General features: G+C 34.6%; 2 protein-coding genes across 5 annotated transcripts; both read left to right on the forward strand.

Moving 5' to 3' along the window:
• Positions 1-263: 263 nt before the first annotated feature.
• On the forward strand, positions 264-3,385 carry LOC105783483 (protein MITOFERRINLIKE 1, chloroplastic). 2 transcript variants are annotated; one of them, XM_052626231.1, is made up of 2 exons: positions 264-1,624; positions 3,026-3,385. In XM_052626231.1, exon 1 carries the CDS (start codon positions 366-368, stop codon positions 1,608-1,610), a length of 1,245 nt encoding a protein of 414 aa, XP_052482191.1. In that variant the 5' UTR covers positions 264-365; the 3' UTR covers positions 1,611-1,624; positions 3,026-3,385. The 2 variants fall into 2 exon arrangements, with proteins under 2 accessions (XP_052482191.1, XP_012464427.1); XM_012608973.2 differs by lacking the exon at positions 3,026-3,385 and adding an exon at positions 2,858-3,004.
• Positions 3,386-6,393: 3,008 nt separating this feature from the next.
• On the forward strand, positions 6,394-11,750 carry LOC105783799 (CRC domain-containing protein TSO1). 3 transcript variants are annotated; one of them, XM_052626234.1, is made up of 14 exons: positions 6,394-6,641; positions 7,511-7,647; positions 7,734-8,271; positions 8,371-8,508; positions 8,658-9,278; positions 9,366-9,436; positions 9,527-9,710; positions 9,785-9,883; positions 9,981-10,047; positions 10,239-10,386; positions 10,486-10,628; positions 10,746-11,218; positions 11,305-11,357; positions 11,486-11,750. In XM_052626234.1, exons 1-12 carry the CDS (start codon positions 6,552-6,554, stop codon positions 11,195-11,197), a joined length of 2,688 nt encoding a protein of 895 aa, XP_052482194.1. In that variant the 5' UTR covers positions 6,394-6,551; the 3' UTR covers positions 11,198-11,218; positions 11,305-11,357; positions 11,486-11,750. The 3 variants fall into 3 exon arrangements, with proteins under 3 accessions (XP_052482194.1, XP_052482193.1, XP_052482192.1); XM_052626233.1 differs by having other exon boundaries at positions 6,395-6,641; positions 10,486-11,218; positions 11,310-11,357; XM_052626232.1 differs by having other exon boundaries at positions 6,396-6,641; positions 10,486-11,218.
• The last annotated feature ends 12,297 nt before the right edge of the window (positions 11,751-24,047 follow it).

Below are 24,047 nucleotides of genomic sequence, written 5' to 3' on the forward strand. Positions count from 1 at the left end.
TTTATTATTAAAATAAAATTGAAATATTAAATAATTTATTAAAATAATAAATTATATTTATTATATTAATAATTTATTATATGACTAGATATAAATAATTAAATATATATATTTAATAATATTAAAAAATATAATATTTTAAATATTTTAAAAAATAAAAATAAAAATTATTACTAATATAATAATATTAAATTTGATTTAAGTTATTTTTTATAAAAACAAGCACCGTTTAATTGTGAATAAACGACATCGATTTGATCATCCATCAATGAGTGGTTAAAACTTCAAAATCCAAACCGATTGAAACAGTCAGTGAAAGAAAATTGCCAGGCAAAAACAAACCAGAGCAACATAAAGCTTTAGCAATGGAGGCGAGACTCTCTGCATCTCTGGGTCTCCCTTCTTCTGACTTAAACCATCCGCCAGTCAACACCGACTTCGGTTCCCTTTACAGCCATTTCATCACTCTCACTTCATCCCCGAAAAATCCTCAAAAACCCCTCAAACCTCTCCTACATCACCTCTCCTTTGCCTCTACCTCCATTTCTGGAGATCCTCAACCTGCAAAACCCACCAAGTTTCGTATTCCTCTCCCTTTTTCCAATTTAACTGAATCCCAGCAACCCAAATCGCCTAAATTCCCCAAATGGATAGAACCCAGATCGAGAAACAGCTCCAAAGCCCAAATCCTTATGAAAAACTTATCTGTCTTGGAAAGAGCTCTAATCGGTGCAGGTGGTGGTGGAATTGCCGGTGCATTTACTTACGTATGCCTTCTCCCACTCGATACCATCAAAACCAAAATGCAGACAAAGGGTGCTTCCGAGATTTATGCTAACACCTTTGATGCAGTAGTAAAAACTTTCCAGACGAATGGTATTCTGGGATTTTACAGAGGAGTTTCAGCTGTTATTATAGGTTCGACGGCTTCTTCAGCTGTTTATTTTGGGACATGTGAATTTGGTAAGTCTTTTTTGTCGAAATTGGAGTATCCGGCTTTGCTTATTCCTCCAACTGCTGGTGCTATGGGAAATATTGTTTCGTCAGCTATAATGGTACCGAAAGAGTTGATCACTCAAAGAATGCAAGCTGGTGCTAAAGGAAGGTCATGGGAAGTCTTGTTGAGAATATTAGAAAAAGATGGGATTTTGGGTCTTTATGCTGGTTACTCAGCTACTTTGTTGAGGAATTTGCCTGCTGGGGTGTTAAGTTATTCCTCTTTTGAGTATTTAAAAGCTGCGGTTTTGAGAAAGACAAAACAGACAAATTTGGAGCCAATTCAGAGTGTTTGTTGCGGTGCTTTGGCTGGTGCAATTTCAGCTTCTTTGACTACTCCTCTGGATGTGGTGAAAACAAGGTTGATGACTCAGGTTCATGGGAATAAAGTTGCTGCTGCTATGTATGGTGGGGTTAATGCGACGGTGAAGCAGATTTTGAAGGAGGAAGGTTGGATTGGTTTGACTAGTGGACTGGGGCCTAGAGTTGTTCATAGTGCTTGTTTTTCAGCTTTGGGCTATTTTGCATTTGAGACTGCCAGGGTTGCAATTTTGCATCAGTATTTGAAGCACAAGGAGAAGGAGTTGTCCAAAATCAGTGTTGCACCGGCTTGAGTTACAATTAGTTGGTGATAATGCTAATTTTTATCACTGTTTTGTTAAATTTGTTATGTTACCATGTAGTGTAGTTCAAAGAAACTGATTTTTGGCATTACATTATCCTACATTTCTTAGTTAAAGTTTCTGTTTTGTCTACTAATATATATCAATAGAAAATAAGTTTGATTAATGCACCAATGCATGAAGAACCTTCTTATTCCATATTACCTCAGATTCAGTATGCTGCTGAATTTTACAATTTCTGTTTGTAATGTCAGATACCATCTTTGCTAGTCCATGAACATTTAAAGATTTCACATCAATAATAGGTTAAAATTTCTAAGACTTCCAAGTTGACTATTTACTAATGGTACTTTTGTGGTCATCTCTTTTTCTGGTCTTTTAGATGAATTTTTATGGATTAGTGGCTTGTTATTGGTTTGGTGAATCGATTAATAAATGATTGATAGTGCTCCACCGAGGGTGCTGTATGTAATTTAGATTCCACCTCCATCACTGTAAAGTTTTCTGCTCCAACTTAGGTGGAGATAAATGCCTCATATCGATTTAACTCACATCATCGGAAATGGTCTGTAATTCTCTCTGATGAAAATGCCAATATGAAATGTATCATAGTTTTTCCTCTACAAAAGTCCCTGTTAAGTTTTGCATGAAGACTGCTATTAGAATTAAGCAAGTATAACTTGCTCTTGTGATGTTTTTGGCGTGGAATATTAAATTATCTAGAATCAAGAAAGGTACTTATTTATTTATCAAGTTAGATTATGTGTCCATTACACGAGGTAAAAATCAGAAACTTTTATCTGTGCTAGAAAATACTAGTTAGTTTATAGTTCTGTGAGTGAATGCATGAATCATGAATGAAAGAAATTTTCCCTGCTGCTGTTGGTGGATATTATACGTTTATCCCTTTAGAAACTCTATGGATTTAATTCTCGTCGCATATCTTTCCGTGCTGTTGAATGATAAATTGGAGAAATGGATTCTATAAGTTTCTGTACGAGTTTACCTTAATTATTTCTCATGTGCATGATGCCTTTTTGCTGTCGATGTTTATTTGATAAAAGTAAGTAACTTGAAACCTTTTCTTTGGATGGATGGTGATCAAATATGGGATTTGGCATGACCTGAACATATGCTTACTAGATATGCTTGTTCTGTATATGAATAAAGCCTACCTTTTTGTTTTTTTTGCCGGCGGGAATAAGATAGTGTGCTGCTTCTGAAATATCATTTTGTAGGTTCCAGTTGTTCAGTGGCCTTCTGGAATTTGGAAAGAAGCCTTGTAAACGTGAATGGATTAGTTTGTGCTCTGCCTTCCACAGAACTTTTTGGCTATGGCAGATATGGGTATATTAGTATATATTCTACATGAATGTGTTAAATGTTTTCCGACTTTTCTCTTGTAGGATCCTTGGAAGGTCACATCGTTATATCTAGATACGCGTGGAACATGAGTGCTGGATACTGATACTTGGAAGAAAAGATGAAGACTGGGAGCAACATCGGCTTTTGAAATTTAGATACAGTTACAGCTCCTTAAGCTTTTACACGAGAAGAGATTCGGTAGGAAATTGCCGCCTTGGAACTGTAGGTACTTTGATATAGAAAAGCAAAGCAACAAGGGGATACTTTATGACGTGCATAGCTGGTCTGCTCTGCATCTGCATAATTATATGGAAAGTAAGGGTGTGCAGAAAATTCTAATCCAATAAAATCGAAGTGAATCGAATCGAAAAAGTGATTTTTTTCGGTTTATTTGGTTTTCATGTTTGGTTTAATTTATTTATTTGGTCGATTTTCGATTTTAACATATAAACCGAATAAACCAATTGACGCATAACTCATAAGGCCATAATCCATTTACATAAATCAAAATTTAAACTTTAAACTCAAATACTCATTAAAACTTAATACTCTTAAAACCCAAACTCATTAATATTTAAAACCCAATACTCATTAATATTTAAAACCCAATTTGATAATTTATTTTTTTAGAGAGATTCATTTTAATTCCTATCACTTAACATATTAAAAGATCCAAATTAATATATATATTCATTAAGAATAGTAGAAGATATGAAAATTGTATGTTGAATTGTTGGCCTTGTAATAAAATAAATATTTTTGAGTTCATTAAAATTGTTTGATTTAATTTTTAATATTTTATAATGAATTTAAAATAAAATTAAAATTAAAAGCAATAAGAAATACTAAATTGAAGAAAAAGATAATTATTTGAAAAAGATAAAATAAAATAAAATTATAAGTACTTCAATTAGAATTTCTTTTCCAACTCAAAAAATAAAAAAATCTAAAAATCGAACCAAAAACTTTAGTTTAGTTTATTCAATTTTGCTCCCAAAGTCTATTCGGTTTATATGGTTTACATGAATAATTTAATTTATTAGGTTCTTGGTATAAAAATCGAAATGACCATCGGAAAGCATATTTACAAGACTTACGTAGGTAAAATATATAATGGCCCCTCCCTTTAGTTTCCTCCCTATTTATGGTTAGAATGCTCGCGTCACCCTAGGTTATAAGCATTAGAATAGAGGTTTTCACCCCACATAGAAATTTCACTCTCACCACTTATATGAACACACTCAACCTGATCTCTGGGTTCGAGCTATAGAATGCTACATTCGTTGCCGGAGCAACTATGAATACAATTTCAATCAATCTAACACATTAATACAAGTTATTATGATTAATATACTAATAAAACATATTATATAATTTTATTTGGGGTTTATATGAGCTTACGAAAGCTCTTATGATGACTCAAGACCATTGGGGGACCAAAATGCAAAGTTTTCAAAATGTTTCAAGTTGGTTTCGCGACCATGAGGGACTCACTTCGCGACATTAACGATAGACACTTGGCATCATGACTTCAAAAGTGCAATGTTGTGATTTTCGAAGTAGTAGGTTGACGTCGCAACTTCAAACAAGGGACATTGTGACGTTGATATTTGATGTCACAACATCTGTGGGATGGTGTCACAACTTTAAAGACAAACACCTACCGTGCCTTACATCATTTGATTCAACCTATCGAATTGAATAATCCAATTGATTTAGAGGCCCTAAAATGCAATAAAACTCATCATATATGATCAAATACATATATCAACTCATGTAAGCCCTAACATTTCATGAATTATCCCATTGAGTAACTTCTAATACTCAAAATGTCAAGTTAACATTTAATGCTATATATTCAATTCTTTATCTTGTTCTTTCTCGAATCTATTGATTTGTTTTGCTACCATATCGACCCTCAGGGTTGGTATGATCTTTCACATGCTATCTTTAGTCTTATTTCACATATATATACATACAGTACCATTTTATATCATCATTTCAATTCAAGTCTCATTAATCAAATTTATGTTTTATATTTCCTATTAATCAGATTCAGACTTGAGACGGACACACATATCATTCAACCATCACACAAATCTAGCACCTAGTGCCTCATCAAAACGTTCAAAATATAATTTGTGCCCAGTGCTTATTGGCATAACCAAAGTAAAAAGTGTGCCTAACACTCATTGGAATGTCTTAAATGATATGTGCCCAACACTCATCGACATATAACCGAAGTATAACATGTACACAATCTAAATGCTATGGCATGCCAACTATATCTGACTTTACCCGAATAGTTAATAGGGTACCAATGATCCAATTGCATTTTATAAACCAATCCACATATTAGGAATTCATACCATTTCATCATCAATTCATAATTCATGCCATTATCAAGTTCATACTATGCTCATTTAGGTTATACACATCTCAATTCAATTCTCGACATATTATCATTCAATATGAATCAATTCATATGACAAGTATAGGCTTATCTCGATATCTAATCATGCAATCAACATGTATATGCATATAAGTGACATGATCTCGAATCATAAAAGTACAAACTAAATGTTTCTGCTACTCGTCTATGATTCTCAACTTTCCCCTCTCTTTCAACGGCCCGACATCATCTTTGGCTATGTTCAGTAATTCAATAATAAACATAATGGTTCCCATAAACATGTTTCGGTATATATGTATTTTACATCATTTAAATAAAATGCATCGTGTCAAATTTAGCCCTCAATATTTACATCTTTTGTCAATTTGGCTATTATTCATTTTTTTAGCTAAATTTAGCCATCGAATTTTTAAAAAAGTCGAGTTCAACCATAAATATTTTAATAATAGTTGAATGATTGCTCTTTATGATAAAAATATTGACTAAAATGTTAAGTTTTTACACATGATAGTCCACAAAGCAATCCACATGTGTTTTATGCTATTTAAAAAAATTTCTAAACTTTTTATTTTCATTTTTGAATTTATTAGTCTTTTTACTATTTATATATTGTAAATTTTTGGTTAACATGACATACAAAACAAATGGTGTCATGTCGGCATAAAGTACATATGAACAATTATACAATTATACAAGTTTTCACACCAACATTGTTAAAAGAATAATATTTTAGTTAACATCAAAATTAGAAAATGATTTTACTTTTTTAAATATTATTGATAAAATTTAGAAAAAACAAAAAAAAGAGTTAAATTAATAAAAGATATAAACATTGACAATTAAAAAAAGTGTGAAATACACAAGTAATATCCAATGAGGCAGATTAGGAATATTGTTAGGCCCAAAAAGTGATCCAATAGAAACAGAAAGGCCGAGGAGATGCGTTATGTTGTTTTCCTTCCCGCTCGGATTTTGAATGTCCGCCCTTCACCTCTTAGCCTTACTACATCTCTCTCCCAACCCTCGAATTTTAGTAGTAGGTGAATAAAACTAAAATTTATAAAGTAAATTTCAACACCAAAATCAAAATCTGGAGGTTTAAAAAAAAAAAGAAAAAAAGAAAGAAATGCAGAGGCTAACTAGGGTTCCAGACCATGGATTCTCCTAAACTTTCTAAGTCCCCAATTCCCTCTGCTTCTGCTTCTGCCTCAGCATCTATTTCTTCATCTTCTTCGCCAGTTCAAGTAATTAATTAATTTTTTTTCAAAAAATGAATGGATGTAATTTATGTTCCTTGTCATTTCAGTCTTTAAGTTTTTCTTCTACACCCTTTTCTGACTTTGATTTTCTAATGCATTTTATTTTGTAAATTTGCTTCTTGTTCTAAGTGTTAGATTTGTGTTTCGGGAGGTTTGTATTTGACAATTTGTTAGTAAATATGGTTAAATGTATTGTTTAAGTGACATTTTAATTCTATTGGTAGAGTTGTGATTTGTAATTGGTTTGACTTGAATTCCTCTAATTTAATGAGAATTGGTAATCCTTTTTTTTTTCCTTTTTAGAGGAATTGGGGTAGGAGTTTTGATTCAATGAATTGGCAGAATCTAAACTTTGTACTAGAATATATTGTTCTTTAATTGGATACTGGTTTAGATTTGAATTTGTCTTTATTGATGCTATTCTGTCACTGGAGGTGCCTTAGAAAAGAAAAGAAAAAGTTTCTTTAATGAGTAAATGCTGGTTTAATGTTTAAGGTCTTGTGGTTCTAGGTTTTGCACAAGGTTGTAATAGTGTTTCATTTAGTTTCAGATGAGTTATTTATTTAGTTATATGCTAGTTTTGCTTACCAAATGGGGTGAATTGTTTTCAAAGCAATTAATCTGCTTTATTGTAAGACATTTGCATTGACATGGACGGCAACTTCAGACTTAATATTGGTTGAGTTCCATTAGTTTGCAGCCAACTTCAGACTTGAGTTTATTTAAGTTCCAGTAATTTGAAACTGGACCTTCCTTTCTCTTTTTCCCCGTGATCCTGTCATGATAACTGCATAGCTTTTAGGGCTGGATTCATATTTAGACTTTTTATTTTTCATTTTCCACTTTGGTTTCAGGAATCCCCTTTCTCCAATTACATTAGCAGTCTGTCTCCTATAAAGCATGACAAAGCACTGCATGTAGCACAAGGGTTTGTTGGACTCAGTTCTCCTCCTCTTGTATTTACATCTCCACGTATAAATACACTTGGAAGGTTCGGCCACCTTTTATTTTCACTTTATCTTTTCCCATTTGAGTGCTTCATGCTTGAGCTCTGATTGCATGAAACCTTATTTCCAGGCCCCAGTCATCCAGTGTGAAAATATCTCAAAAGGGTGTAGGGGACAAGAAAATAATAAATGAGTCTTGTATTTTGGAAAGATCTGTTACTGAATCGCAAGAAGGGTTGGTCACTGATATTAAGAATGAAGATATCAAGGACGATGTGGCAGTCCAGCTTGGTAGTTCCTCTGAATGTGTTGATGAATACTTGGCTGACCCTGTGGAAACAGACTGCGCAAAGTCTGCATATTCAGACAAGTTGAATTTGAAACAATCTAATAATGTGCTTCAATCATCAGTTAATGGTTTACTGGACTTAAAAAATATGAAGTTTGGCAGAAAAAATAATGTGGGGAGGGAAGTTGATGCAGCTCAATTTTTGTCTGGGCGAAGTGAAGAAAGCATCGAAAGAAAGTTAACCTCTGATGAAAAATTGTTGAAGATTGAAGATGAGCAAGGTTCTGCTCAAGGGATATCTGATGGATTTCAAAAGTTTGACTCTGATAGATTTGATCTTTCTTCTAAGGAAAAAGAATGTAAAAACTTTGGTCCTCAGGTAATAATTGATTTCTGTCTTCCCCATCTAATCTGGAAATAGTACCGTGTATATTAGGCGATAAAATATGCATGTTTCAATCTTTTTTTCTTTTGGCAGAAAGATGGCCATGGTGATGGATGCAGTAATTTCCTTCAACAGCTGCCTGGATCTCTGCCAGGGGTTCAGTCATATGAAGGTTTTGCTAAAAATATTGGCGGAGATGCAGATGCTCCAGTTCATAGCATGACACATGAGGTATGAAAAGATTTTAAGTAGCCCTGATTTAGAGAGATAAAAAATAGATTACTGAATTTCTCTTTAAACTCCCCTAACCCTTCAATTGTGATTGTTAAATGCTGCCATATTTTCCTTTTGCAATAGAATAATTTCAACAGTCAATGTAGGCTAGTGAACTCCAACGCAGCATGAGTAGGCGTTGCCTTCAATTTGGAGAAGCTCAACCAGAAGCCACAGCAACCTGCAGCATTTCCACAAATCGAGCAAATAATATTATCTCTTCAACATCACTTGCTACAAATTCAGAAACAGAGAGTTTGAGTTCATCTCATCTTGATTTAAGTGCTAAATCAAGGACAAGGCAACTAGTTAACTTGTCCCAGTTAGCAATGAACATGATTCCCCAGTGCTATGGCAAGTCTTCCTTATCTGTTCTCAAGCCATCAGGTATTGGCTTACACCTAAACAGCATTGTTAATGCTATATCAATGGGTCAAGGTGGAACTGCAAGCATGAAAGTGGCACAGGCAATAAAATCAACATCTACTACAAGCTGTCAATCAACTGAAAACATCGACAATTGCTCAGATGCATTTGAAAAAGTATCAACTCCTCAAGGAGCACTAGAACAGAAAGTTTGCACAATTGCAGGTTCTGCTTCAGAATCACTCTTTGCCGAGGAATCAGTTGAGTTTCACATGACTCCGAACATAAAGAGGAAATTTAGCTCAGAGGATGGAGATAGGAATGACATGTTTGACCAGCAAAGACCCATAAAGAAAAGGCAAGTTTTTGTGATAGTTCTTTCTAATTTGCAATTATAACTTTCTCCTTATAGTTTATCATCTGGGCCTTTAATGTGCTTCTATAGGAAGAAATTATCAAACAACACAGATGGTGATTGTTGCAAGCGTTGCAATTGCAAGAAGACCAAATGCTTGAAACTGTAAGTGAATTATGTTTTTACTTGGTTGCAGTCCTGTTATGTGTAGCATAGCTCTATTGGTACAATATATGCTAAATTTCTCCTTTTCAGCTATTGTGATTGTTTTGCTGCTGGAATCTATTGTGCTGAACCTTGTTCCTGCCAAGGTTGCTTCAACAGGCCCGAGTATGAAGAGACTGTTCTTGAAACACGTAAACAAATTGAATCACGTAATCCACTAGCATTTGCTCCCAAGATTGTACAGCCAGTCACTGAGTTTCCTTTAAGCAACAGGGTATAACAGAGACATGCCTTTTGCTTTTCTTTTCTTTTTCCTGATATAGTAATTTCACAATCATGTCTTTTCAGGAAGATGGAAACCGGAAGACACCATCCTCAGCAAGACACAAAAGGGGGTGCAATTGCAAAAGGTCGATGTGTCTGAAAAAATATTGTGAATGTTACCAGGTCTGGAAATTTATTGCTATCTGAATCATCTATCATGCTTTATACATCATCTCTGTTAGTGTATTGTTCCTGGACTCATGCTTTTTATATTGAAAAGGCTAATGTTGGTTGCTCAATTGGATGTCGATGTGAGGGGTGTAAAAATGTCTATGGCAAGAAGGAAGGTGAGTTTTTAAGAAATATCTTTAAGAATGTTGTCTTTCTATGCATGCTAGTCTTCATCTCCTATACTAGGAATAGAGAAATTTGCTCTCTTCCCAAAATCATCATAGGGTCATTTTGGGCAGACAGTATCTTTTGGTAAGTAAGAATTGAGAATTAATATACTCCTTAATCCTTATTGCTGAATTTCCAGATTATTGTGTGACTAAAGAAATGGTTAACCGAAGTGGAGAGATATCAGAAAGTAGAGTGGCAGCTAAACCTAAGAAGGAAATTTTCCATTCTGAGTTGTGTGATCCATACCATCTTACACCTTTGACACCTTTAGTCCAGTGCTCAGAGTAAGATTTACAATTATGGTGTCTTAGTTTCATTCAAGATAAAGCTAAATAATACTGATTTAACTTCATAATTGCTGATTACTTAACCTTTTTATTCAGCCATGGAAAGAATGCATCCATTTCCAGACTTTTTTCCAGGAGATGCCTTCCTTCACCTGAGTCTGACCTTACCGTCTTATCTTATGCAAAATCTCCAAGATCTCCAAGAACTTCTGATAGCAATGACATACTTCTGGAAACAAGTAAAGGAAATTTAGATATTGATTCTTTCTGTGAGGGAATTAGTTACAACAATGCTGTTGCCCTTGCTGATGAATTCCATTGCACTCCACTGCCAAATCATCCCTCGGTTATTATAGGTTCACCATCATCTAAAGCAAGGGAATTGACAAGCCTTTCACGGGTCCAATTGGACCCTAGAAGGAGGTCTCTCACTCCAGGTGGCTCTCTTCATTGGCACAGTTCACCTATTATGCCAATGTCTCCTTTAAATGATAATAAAAAGCTTCAGGGGCTTGACTCAGCTGATGGCGGACTTTATGACATTTTGGAGGATGATATGCCAGAGATATTGAAAGACACTTCTATGCCCATCAAACCTGTGAAAGCCGGTTCCCCAAATGGCAAGCGAGTTTCACCTCCTCACAATTTGCACCAGCTTGGATCAAGCTCTTCGGGACCATTAAGAAGTGGCCGTAAGTTCATACTAAAAGCTGTGCCTTCTTTCCCACCTCTCACTCCTTGCATTGATGCAAAAGGCATCAGTAATCAGAGCAGAAATAATTTCCAAGAAAATAGGAGCAATGATTGATTATCAAACCTGCACTTTTGAGTAAGTTGTTGCACTTGGCTGGCCTTTAGTCATGTGAATGTTGTTACCAAATATGGACTTATTCTAACTTTTGCTACATCATGCAGTATAGTGCATTAAGTATTTTCATGATGGATGGTACATGGGCTTCAGAGAGCGGGTAATTTACCTTGCTCTTAAAAACTTAAACCTTTAAGGTTTCATATATGGTCTTTATAACTGATATTGCATTCTGCCAATTATATGCATGACTTGATACCATCTGCATTTTTTTTTTCTGGAATGCAGGTATTAGATTTGCCACATCTTATGAGTAGCAGACAAATTCCCAGAAATGCTTCTGCCTTATGATTCGTATTTTCTGTTTCTTTCTCTATTTCTCTCATATACTTGTCAGTCTCTGGTTTTTCATTTTGAATGTTCTCTAATGCAAGCCAAGTATTTGTCATTCCTCATGATTGGAGGAAGGACTCACCAAACCTGCTGCCGCTCAACCATGTGAAAATACAATTTTATTTTATCCAAAGTCCAAATCAGTGAGCACTTTCTTGCATTCTTCTTTTCTGAGATATCAAAGCTAATGTTACAAGACTTCATTGTCATGATTTTTGCGACAGGTAGATTACTTACCATAATTCTCATTAATTTGAGCATCACAATTTTGCCTTTTAGAATCTCTACATGGAGGGGTATGTACTTTGTGTAATTCTGGATAGCAGAGGCCTGTTTTGTTGCAGAATATTGATTGGTTATCTTTAGTTGAAGCAAAACATTTGCATTCTTCATCCAACATGATTAAAGAATTTTAAATGTTTAGTTCAGTTGGCTCTTGTTATTCTTAAGTGGCAAGATTCAATAAATTTAAAGTTTGAATTTCAATATTTTTCATATCTTTATCTATTATTGATCCCTTTTATAACTATAAAAAGCAAAAGAACCAATGATTGAGTTTAATTCAACCAACCTAGAATTTCCTAGATTCAGAGAATGGCAGTCAAAATCCTCATCCCATCCTTTCCATTAGCAACCTATTGAACAAGTTTTTATGTCACCAATTTCTAGCAGGTTGTAAACCTAAGTTTAACTCACTGCAGAAAGTTTATTCAAGAAATAAAAAGATTGATAGGAAACATATACCCCATGCAGAACATGTTATCTCTTTACAACCTGTTTCTAGTCCATAGGTGCAAGTTTGGTTAAGTTTATTCTTCTCCATCTTCATGAGGATCGAACCAGATTATTCAATGATCAATATCACGACTATGATCCTTGACGACCCAATCGTTCAGTTAGCCAATTGTAGATTAATCTGTTTATTCAGGTATTGTATGGTGACCAAGTCTACATTGCAGTATAGTTTAGTTAAAACTCTAGAGTACACGAGTTGTTCTGAGTGTGTTGTGTGCGTATGAGTTTTCTTATAATCGTTGATGAAAGTGGAGCTAATCAAATACCCATTATAGATTGAGACATAGATTTAACTTATTGGACTGATTGTATATTAGACATGATCCAAATATAATAGATTTTAAATCTGTTTATGGATTTATTTACTTGTGATGTTCATATTGTGACATATCTTAATCCTAAATGAATGATTGACTATGTATGCGTGATTCGTATATCTTGATGTAAGTAAAATCTTGAGTTTAAATATATAAGGAATCAAAAGTTATTGCATTTGGTATCTGACGTTTGCGTATGTAACATCATTCATAATAGTGAAATTCATAAAGAAAAAGGCAAATGAGATCCTTTTATTGATATTATATGATAGATGAAAAGTAAACATGATCACGATAATAATTGACTTTCATGAAGGAAGATGTAATGATTGTCATTAAATAAAATAATGTCATATTGGGAGAACAAATTTATCTCAAAGAGATTATATTTTATGAGGGTAACACATTTATGACGAGCATTGATCGTATAACTTTCGTAATGATATGTAATTAGGGATAGCTCATGTAATGACTCATTTTCTAATGATGTCGAATATTACAGGTTCGAGATTTTATTTTCGTAAATTGAGTTTGTAAAAATTTAATAACGGTAATTACAGACTTATATAGGTAATTGAATTTTGGATAAGTAACTTAGTTGAATTAGTGATTAATTAACGTTCAGTGATTAAACTGTAAAGTCCAATCGCTATAGATTTTAATTAGAAAATGACTTAAGGTCTAAAATAGCAATTAGATCATGTCAAGGTGGGTGTTAGTGGCTGGTGATGTTAATAGTCTATTGATTAAATAAATTAAAGTTAATTAAATTGTAATGGCACGAAAGTCAATGGTATCGGAAAATACAGTTTTGGAGTCTCATTTATGATGTTTAAATTCATAAATATTATTATTTAATATTTATAGGGTTAGTATAAGGTCTAATTAGAGTTAGTCATTTAATTTTGTTAATTATTGTTAATAAAAGTACAAGAATTACATTGTAAAAGTGGTAAAAGGTTATAAATTTTAATTGGTTAAAAGAACAAATGAGCTATTAAATCAAAGTGTAATGTATGTTAATTGGGAAATGATGTACGAAACCACTAAATCATGTTTACAGGTTGATTAATTAGTTAAAAGTAAGATTAATTAAATTGAACTAAATTAATTAATAATAAAAGAAAGTATAAAAGCTAAAAGAAATGGATATCGTCTTATTTTATCATCATCTTCACCGAAACTTCAAGAAATAAAAGGGGAGAAAGCTTTCTTACGGTTCAATGTTTGGTCCTTCATTTGGCAAGCGATTTAAGTACGTTTCTTGTAATTTTAATATTTTTGAGTTCTCGAGAGTTTGATTTAGCTAGCATGTGTATTAATTTGTGAAATTGCTAAAGTTTTCAAAAGTTGTCATTGTTGAATACTTGATGAAATTGATGTTAATTTGTTAGATTTTAAGCTTAGATATGAAAAAGGGACCAGTTTGTAAAGTTTAATTGCTAGTTTTTGAATATAGAGACTAAAGTGCATAAATTTCGAAATTGGTGTAATATTTCTATAATTATAGATAATAGAAGGCTATAGAAGGATGTAATTGAGATCGATTTTAAAATCGAAATTCAAATTTGAAAGATATGACTATATCGGTTTTAGGAACTAAATTGAATAATTTGCAAAATATGTATGACTTTGTAATTAAACATGGTTTGGATAAAATTTGATATTATACCATTACAGAAATATTATTAGTAGCTAAAAACGATGCAGGATTGTTGAAAGTAGAGGTGCTCATGGGCCAGGCTGGGCCCAACCAAAATTTTAGGCTCATTTGCTAGGCTTAGACTTAGCCTAAAAAATGAGCCTAAAATTTTGCCCAAGTTCGGCTAAAATAAAAATGTTAAAACCCGGGATCGGCCTAGCCAATATTAATTTTTTATATTATTTTTATACTATTTTTTAAAAATATAATACATAAAAAATACTAAAAACATTAAAATAAATGTTTCCTAACAAATTGAAAATAAATTTTAAAAAATATGTATACTTAAATAACACTAAGATAGGTGCAACTTAACAATTAAATGCCTCTAAAATAGTAAAAAATTAACAATAAAACAAGAGTTATAGAATAACAACAAAATAATAGGAACATAATAGTGAATGGTAGCAAAATATTGAAAAAAAACAAGAAAATAGAAAAAAAACTGTAGTTTTTTTACATATTCGGGCTGGATCAGGGCTGAAAAAGCCTTACTCGAGGCCCGGTCCATTTTCTAAACGGTCCTTATTCTTTTGCCTAAGCCCATTTTTTGGGCCTATATTTGTACCCAAACCCTTCCACTTTTCGGGCGGGCTTTCGGGCCGAGCCGGGCCCACTCATGAGCTAGTCTAGTCGAAAAGGAGAGGAAAGGCAAGAGTCGATGACGAGTGACACGAGTTTTCGGTTTGTATCTCTATGACCTAAGACCAATTTAGTTACTTTATATTTATGAAATTTTGCTTTATATAAAATTTAGGTGAGTTATTAACGATTATTAAGTTGAAATACTATGGTTGAAATTGAATATTAAGAGGATGTATGTAAATAAAATGGACTTAGGTTTTGTTATGTTCCGCATTATAAGTTTCGTGGGACGTATCGTAGTGTGGGGTTCCGCGAAACAGTCTGCCATTTAGGTGTCCGCAAGAAATTCGAAATTAGATGTCCGCCTTACTTTTTGCAATATTTGTGTCCATGATAGTCCATAGTTTAGCCATCTGCAATTAAATACGCAGTTGGACAACCCGCAAAATCAGTCAATCACATGTTAGTGTCTAGTTAATTTTTAAAAGCATGTAAGATTTTTAATGTCCAGTTTCAATCATAAATGATTAATAAATGCATGACAAGTACATGTGACATTCTTTCCCTAAGATAAATGGTATGCTTATCATATATATGCATGAACATATATTTGCAGTCAAATAAATAGCATCATGCTATCATAAATAAAAGCATAAAATTTACCAGCCAAAGTTTCCATTATTCCATCCTAGAAAAACAATAAAATTACAAAAATCACCATAAAGCATACTTTGAGTCTTTTAGTTTGCCATCACGAACTTTGGTTGTCACATCAGTTCACGTTGCTGTCTTAGTTGTTGTGTGACTACTGTCATCATTGTGTCATCACCATCGTCGAGCTATCATTGGCCATCATTGGGCCGTCTCTGACCACTTGGGTTGTCGCTGACCACCTCCGTCAGGCCACCAGCATCCTTTGCTGCTGGACCAATGTTGGTCTTTTGCTGGTTGGCTAGGTTGTGTTTGCGTCATTATGGATGCATCTTAGTTTTTCGGGTTTCATCAAAAATATAGGTTACATAAGACTTACGTTCGTTTCTGTAACACCCCTAACCCATATCCATCGCTGGAACAGGGTTATAGAGCATCACCGGAGTTTAGAATTCAAACGGATAGAAATTTCAAACATTCATATCATATCAATAAACATATTAAAACAAGTTCAAAACATACATAGTGTCCCTTATACGATCCTTAGAGGCCCTAAATACGTGTTAGAAACAATTTGAGACTAAATCAGAAACTCAAAGAATTTTTTAAAAAATAGTGAAAATTATCAATACTACAGAGGTCACACGGCCAGGAGACACACCCGTGTCTCAGGCAGTGTGGGCATTCGAAATAGGGACACACAGCTGTGTCCCAACCCATGTCCGTGCCTATGTAACTCAATAACTTGGGTCACACGGCTCAGTCACACGCCCCTATGCTAGGCCGTGAACCCTTCGAAGTAACCCCACACGCCCGTGTGCCAGGCCGTGTGCTAGACCGTGTAACAGCCTGGCTTGCAACCCTTTGAAAGCTACAGGGGACACATAGTTGAGACACATGCCTGTGTGGACAAAAATAGGCCATTTTACAGGCCATTTTTCTCACCCAATTTGGCATGTACCTACACACAACATTGCACATACTTACAAGCCAAAACAAGGCATCCAAATCAAGCATAGACAAGTCTTATACATATGGTATAATATCATACAACCAATATGCTCTTAGACACCTCAAATGACAATAAATAAACATGCCTAACAGTGTATTCAATTTGACCAAATAATAAACTAACTTGCAAGCGTATTTGCATCAATACATACCATAAAATTACTTACCAAAACACAACCATTTGGTAGCAAAATACCATTCTATAATTAGCATCAATAGTCATTTAAGCTATTCAAACAAGTACCAATTCTCTACAAGTCACAGGTCATATATATTATGCATATTCATCTATCATCTCATCTTCCATCATTCAACCATATTAAGTCATTCGTCAACCATTTTAAGGCTACTTGTATACATACCAAAATATACCAAAATCAAATGGCCATATTCACAACAAAACATATAGGCCAACATTAGCCAAATTACCTATACATGCCATTATAACCAAAATTAAACAACCAAATATACCAAAAGAGCCGATGGATAGTGTGATATAGCTCCGACAAGCTTACAACCCGAAAGAGCTTCTGATTCAGTATATAACACAGAAAGTAATACAGAGTAAGCATTTATGATTTGTAAGTTCATATAACATTGCATATAACTTATCGTTTAATCATATAATAGGTAAGTAAACCAAGCATATCCAAATACAATTTGGCCAAATGCCTAAACACATATTCACCAACCATGTTAGCCATGTAAACACATATATAAGCCAATAAACATGGATGAATACATCAATTAATCAAGTTCCAAATACATGTATCAACCAATTTAAGTTTTCCTATACCATGTAACAACATTTCCATTTAAATTCATGTGTATACCTGTAATAGTTCGTATCAAACTCTTATTATTTCGTGTCGAAACATTGCCCGTTGAACTGTTTAGAATATCATTGGATACTCGAGATAGCTTACACGTAGTATGCTAGCTCATGTAACTATAATTCGTCAATTCATGTACAAGTATGCTCATACGAGCTATGAATCGGTATGCTTTCTCGAGCTATAGATTGGTATGCTATCACGAGCTATAAATCAGTATGCTCACACAAGTTGTGGGTCAGAATGTAGCTACACGATGTTGATCACAAGAGTTGTGGAGTATCCGCAACACATGTAGGACCTCAACCATCGGTAGGACGTTTAGGACCAATACCCAAATCATGTAAACCCTAATGACATGTCATTTCTATCCTACGGATTCCTAAGGTTCAAACGAGGCTCGATAATCATCGTACATCATTGGATATGCAATCGGTAATTTGTATGACAATTCATAACATATATATATTTCAATTAAAAACATAAAAATACGATTTAATTACACGAACTTACCTTGACGAGTATTCGTAGATACGAAGGTAATTAATCCGAGACTCTCTTTGCCCCGATCTAAAGTCATACAAGGTTTTTCTTGATCTATATGGATAAATTTAACTCAATTTAATATATATTTCATTCAATTTAACCCAAATCATATTTTGGAAAAATTACCATTCTGCCTTTATACTTTTAATTTCTTTACAATTTAGTCCCTAGCGCATAAAAATAGAAATTCATGAAATTCCATCACAACCCACTATGGCCGAATATCAATTAGGTCCCTAGCATGCCCTATATTTCAATTATTTCATAATTTCACCATGTAATATTTTCTATTTTTCAACTTAGTCCCTATTTGACAATTTTACCAAAAACCCCCGTTACAAAAGTTGTTTATCTAACAACCATCCATTTTTTATCATCAAACTTTAAAACTCATGTACATGCATCAATGGAAAAGCCCTAATAGTTTAACAGTTTCACAAATTAGTCCCCGAGCTAGCTAGATTAAGCTACAACGATCCCAAAAACATAAAAATCATTAAAAATGGGACAAAAATGCATACCGAATCAAGCAAAAAAGGATGACCGAATGTTAAGCTTCCATGGTTCTTTTTCTATTTGAAGTTTCGATTGAACAAAGGTTAAAGATGATAACTTTAACTTTTGTTTTATTTAATATTAACATTAATTACTAATTACTTAATTAACCTTCAAAATCAATCAAAATTTCCATATTGCCAAACCATTCTAATCCACTAACATATAAGTGGTTTAATTACCATATAAGGACTTAAAATTTAAAGCTATATAGCTATTTAATACCTTTAGCTACTAGAACTCAACTTTTGCGCTTTACGCGATTTAGTCCTTATTATCAAATTGAGCATGTAAGCGGTAAAATTTCTTAACGAAATTTTTATACAATACTACTATCATGCCGTAGGAAATAAAATAATAGTAAAATAAAATTTTAAACTTCAAATTTGTGGTCCCAAAACCACTGTTCCAATTTAACTAAAAACGACCTGTTACAATTTTCCCGCTAAAGGAATTTTCGTCCCTGAAAATCTTACCAGGAAAGAGGTTCGGGTATTGCTTTCTTATAGTTTCCTTGATTTCTTAGGTGGCTTCTTGTATTCCGTGTCGCTGCCAAGGAACTTTTACTAAAGCTATATTCTTGTTTCTCAATTCTTTCATTTCTCGTGCCAAAATTTTGATCGATTCCTCACTATATGACATATCAGGTTGAATTTCACTATCCGTCGGGGAGATAACATGTGAAGGGTCAGATCGGTACCGTCGTAACATAGACATGTGAAAGACATTATGAATCTTTTCTAATTCTGACGGTAAAGCTAATTGATACATAATAGGTTCGATTCTTTCAGTAATATTATACGTCCCGATAAATCTAACTTAGTTTTCCTTTGCAACTGAACCGAAGAACTTTCTTCCAGGGTGATACTTTCAAAAATACTGTCGCTGATTTGAAACTCTATGTCTTTACGTTTAAGATCCGTATATGATTTTGTTGATTTGAAGCTACTTTTAAACTATCTTAGATCACTTTTACTTTTTCTTCAGTCTTGCGAATCAAATCAACCCCATGTATCTTTTTCTCACTAAGCTTGGTTTAGTATAACAGAGTTTGACATTTATGACCATAAAAAGCTTCATACGGTGCCATCTTTATGCTCAATTGAAAACTGTTGTTATACGTGAATTCAACCAATGGTAAATATTTCTTCCAATTGCATTCAAACTCTAATCCATAGCAACAAAGCATATCTTCGAGAATCTGAAATACTCTTTTAGAGTGATCATTAATTTGAGGATGAAATACAGTGCCAAAATGTAATCGAGTACCAAGAGCTTCTTGTAACTTTTTCTAAAATTACGATGTAAACCGCGGATCTCTATCCGAGATGATGGAGACGGGCACTCCGTGTAAACTAACAATCTCAGAAACATTTAACTCAGCTAATTTCTTAAGGGATTAATCTGTACGTATTAGAATAAAATGTGCTAACTTTGTCAAACGATTAATGACAACTCAAATGGAATTTTTCTTTTTCGGAGATAGGGGTAAACCCGTTATAAAGTCCATAGTAACTCGATCCCATTTCCACTTCGGTATCATCACTGGTTGCAATAATCTAGAAGGTACCTGATGTTCAGCTTTAACTTGCTGACATACCAAACATCTCGATACAAAGTCAGATATCTCACGCTTCATTCCCTACCACCAGTACATCTGTTTCAAATCACCGTACATCTTATTACTTCCCGGGTGAACAGACAAGCTACCACTATGAGATTCGTGCAAGATCCTATGAATCAGCTCTGAATTCTTCGATACACAAATTCTACCTTTGAACAATAAGCAACCATCGAATCCTATTTGAAATTCTGAATCAGAAGTTGACTCACACTATGCCCGTTTAGCTAGCAACTCTTTATCACATTTCTAAGCTTCACAAATCTGCTGTAAACACATCGGTTTAACTTTCAACTTGGCTAAGATCGAACCATGATCAGATAATGTCAGTCGTGTATTCATTGTTCGTACAAAAAATAAATATTTTCTACTTAGAGTGTCAGCAACTACATTCACTTTTCCCGGATGATAATCAATGATCAATTGATAATCTTTTAACAGTTCGAGCCATCTGTGTTGTCTCAAATTCAAATATTTCTGCGACATTAGATATTTTAAACTCTTGTGTTCGGTAAAAATATGACAATTTACTCTGAACAAATGGTGTCGCCAAATTTTCAATGCAAACACAATTGCTGCCAACTCTAGGTCATGAGTCGGATAATTCTTTTCGTGCGACTTTAACTGTCTGGAAGCATAAGTGATTACTTTTCCTTCCTACATAAAAAAAACTTCCTAAATCATTTAAAGATGCATCAATGAAAATCATGAATTCTTTACTTGATTCAGGCTAGACCAGAACTGGTGCCTCGACCAACACTATTTTCAACTAATTGAAGCTTTGCTGACATTTCTTTGACCATTCAAATTTCACATCTTTCTGTAAAAGTTGCGTCAGCAGTGTATCCATCATTGAGAACCTTTTGATGAATCTTTTGTAATAACCAGCTAATCCCAGAAAACTTCTAACTTCAAATCCATTTTTCGGTGGAACAATTGCTGAAATTTTACTCAGATAAACTCTGATGCCTTCAACCGATACTATATGTCCCAGAAAACTGACTTTTCAGAGCCAAAACTCACATTTGCTAAATTTAACAAACAATTATTTATCTCGTAGAGTTTGCAACACAATCCTCAAGTGTTTAGCATGCTTGGACTCGTCTCGTGAATAAATCAGAATGTTGTCAAAAAATACCACAACAAATCTATCTAAATATGGTTTAAAGATTCTGTTCAACAGATCCATAAATATTGTAGGTGTATTAGTTAAACCAAACGACATTACAAGAAATTCATAGTGTCCGTACTTGGTTCTAAATGCAGTTTTTGGCACATCTGAATCTTTCACTCGTAGTTGATAATAACCATAATGAAGGTTAACCTTCGAGAATATTGTGACACTTTTCAACTAATCAAACAAATTGTAAATTCGGGGTAGTGGATATTTATTCTTGATTGTAACCTTGTTGAGCTGAAAATAGTCTATACACAACCTCATCGATCCATCCTTTTTCTTAACGAACAGAACCGATGCACCCCAAGGTGAAAAACTGGGTCGAGCAAAACCCTTGTCTGTCAACTCTTGCAGCTGTGCTTTCAACTCTTTCAACTCAGTAGGAGCCATTCTGTAAGGTGCTATCGATATCGGTGATGTCCCCGATACTAGTTCAATAGCAAACATAACCTCTCTAATCGGCGGTAATCTAGGTAGCTCCTCTGGAAATACATCAGGATACTCACAAACCACTGGTAGTGATTCAAGCTTCGGTTCAGATACTTTAGAGTCCAGTACATATACAAGGTAAGCATTGCAACCTTTTCTCACATATTTCTGTGCCAACATATCTGATATAACAATAGGTAACCCACTTGTACTATCTAATTCAGTACAAAACGTCTCATCATTCTGAAATTTCAATACAATAAGCTTTCGTCTATAGTTTACAACAATGTCATGTAAAGTTAGCCAATCCATGCCCAAAATCACATCAAATTCATCAAACGATAACAACATCAAATCAGTCAGAAAACTGTAACCCCGAGTCATCAAAGGATAATTATTGTAGACTTTATCAACTAGCAAATACTGACCTAGGGGGTTTGATACTTTAAGCACGAATTCAGTGGACTTAACAGATAAATTCTTACTAGACACTAAATTTGCGCACACATATGAGTGAGTTGATCCTGAATCAATCAAAGTAGTAATATCATTATAAAAAATAAAGAAAGTACCAGTAATAACATCTGGTATAGAAGCATCCTCTTATGCGTGAATAGAATAAGCCTGAGTCGACGCTCGTGCCTCGGATCTCACAGCAGAATCTTTCATTACACCACGGTTACCACTCACATTTCTAGGATTATGAGGTGGTCTACCTCTTGTAGCAGTTTTGCTCGGCCTCGTGGTCTGAGCTTTCTCTTTCTCGAATTTCTCTGGGCAATCTCTAAGATAGTGATCTAAGGAACCACACTTGAAGCATGCTCTGTTCTTCAGTCGACACTCACCATAATGTGGTCTCTTACAGTGCTTGCACTCGGGCCAAACATCTCTGACACTACCCACACTTGCTACAGATGTAGCCTGAGGTTTTGGACTCGAACGTCAGGTACCTCTGTCTCTACTAGAATAACCCACAGAAGCTGTAGAACGGTTGTGATGTTCTTTTGATTTCTTTGATGCTGACTGATATGACTTTCCAGTCGATCTCTTTCTCGAGTCTCTAGCTTCAAAACCAGCATGTCTTTTCTCTTTACTTAGCTCTTCCGCTGTAAGGCCCAATATTTGCCCGGGCAATCAAAATAAAAAATAATACAAAAAAATAAAACAAATACCATAGTTTATTAAACAGTCCATTTACAGACTCACTCAGCCCAAATTACCTAGACCCGAATACCAGCCTGACCCACTAAACCCAATGGCCCAAATCACCTAAGCCCAAAGCCACAAGCGAAACCCTAGCAGCTAGGGTGAGCCTCCAGCGCCGCAACAGAGCCAGCCTTCCCCCTCGCGCGTGTTACGCCCGCGCACATGTAGCGCCTTCGCGCCAAAGCCACGCCTCCGAGCGAGCCACGCCACCGCCAGGGACTATGCCTTTACGCGTTGCACCACGCCACGTCACCGTACGATCTCTGTACCTGTACCTGCGCAGGAAACTAACAAAGACGGACATAAAACGCAGCAACAACAGAGAAGACACAAGAATAGCAGATAATAACAGCAAAAAAAAGGACGAAAATATGAAAAAAATAAGAGATTTTTGTTTGATTTTTCTTTTTTATTTCGGTTATATGAGGCCGATTCTAAGATTGTAAGGGGGCCCCTTCCTTTTTTACGCATTCAGTATAAAAAAATACACGAAATCAATAGAGAAGAAAGGTTTTCTTTTTTCATCTTTTTCCATTTTCGTTTTTTCGATTGATTTTTTTTTCTTTTTCTTTTGTTTTCCATTAAAAATATAAGTGTATATAGAGAAAAAAAGGGTAAAGAAAAAGGGAGGAGAAGGACTGTCTTACCAGAGTAGGCGCCATCGGAACCTAGTTTGCTCCGTCTGAATCGGAGTCCGATCGGGTTTAAGGCTGGAGAACGGCGCAAAGTTGAGAGGGGAGAGCTTAGGTTTTCCTTCAGAAAGGTAAATCTGATTTAGATTAGGTTTTTTTTTATGTTTGTTATAAAAAAGGGCGCCGTTTAAGAGGTGAGATCTGATGATCTGACCCGATTCAGGGAAGAGGATCCACGCCTCTTTGTTCATTGGTTTATTTCCGCGCCTAGTCCCTCCGCCTTTTATGATTTCATGATTAAACTCTTTTTTATTTTTCTATTTCGGACATTTTTGTAGCGTTTTATTTTGGTCCTTTTCGAAACACTGCGCATAGAAAGGCTGGGCTATTTACTGTG

This window comes from Gossypium raimondii, chromosome 2 (assembly GCF_025698545.1).
Source record: "Gossypium raimondii isolate GPD5lz chromosome 2, ASM2569854v1, whole genome shotgun sequence".
Taxonomy (NCBI): domain Eukaryota; kingdom Viridiplantae; phylum Streptophyta; class Magnoliopsida; order Malvales; family Malvaceae; genus Gossypium; species Gossypium raimondii.

Coding starts and splice junctions, on each gene's coding strand:
- LOC105783483 (XM_052626231.1), top strand. CDS start 366: ATGGAGGCGAGACTCTCTGCATCTCTGGGTCTCCCTTCTTCTGACTTA.
- LOC105783799 (XM_052626233.1), top strand. CDS start 6,552: ATGGATTCTCCTAAACTTTCTAAGTCCCCAATTCCCTCTGCTTCTGCT. Junction 7,648..7,733: donor CGTATAAATACACTTGGAAG/GTTCGGCCACCT, acceptor CCTTATTTCCAG/GCCCCAGTCATCCAGTGTGA. Junction 9,437..9,526: donor AAGACCAAATGCTTGAAACT/GTAAGTGAATTA, acceptor TCTCCTTTTCAG/CTATTGTGATTGTTTTGCTG.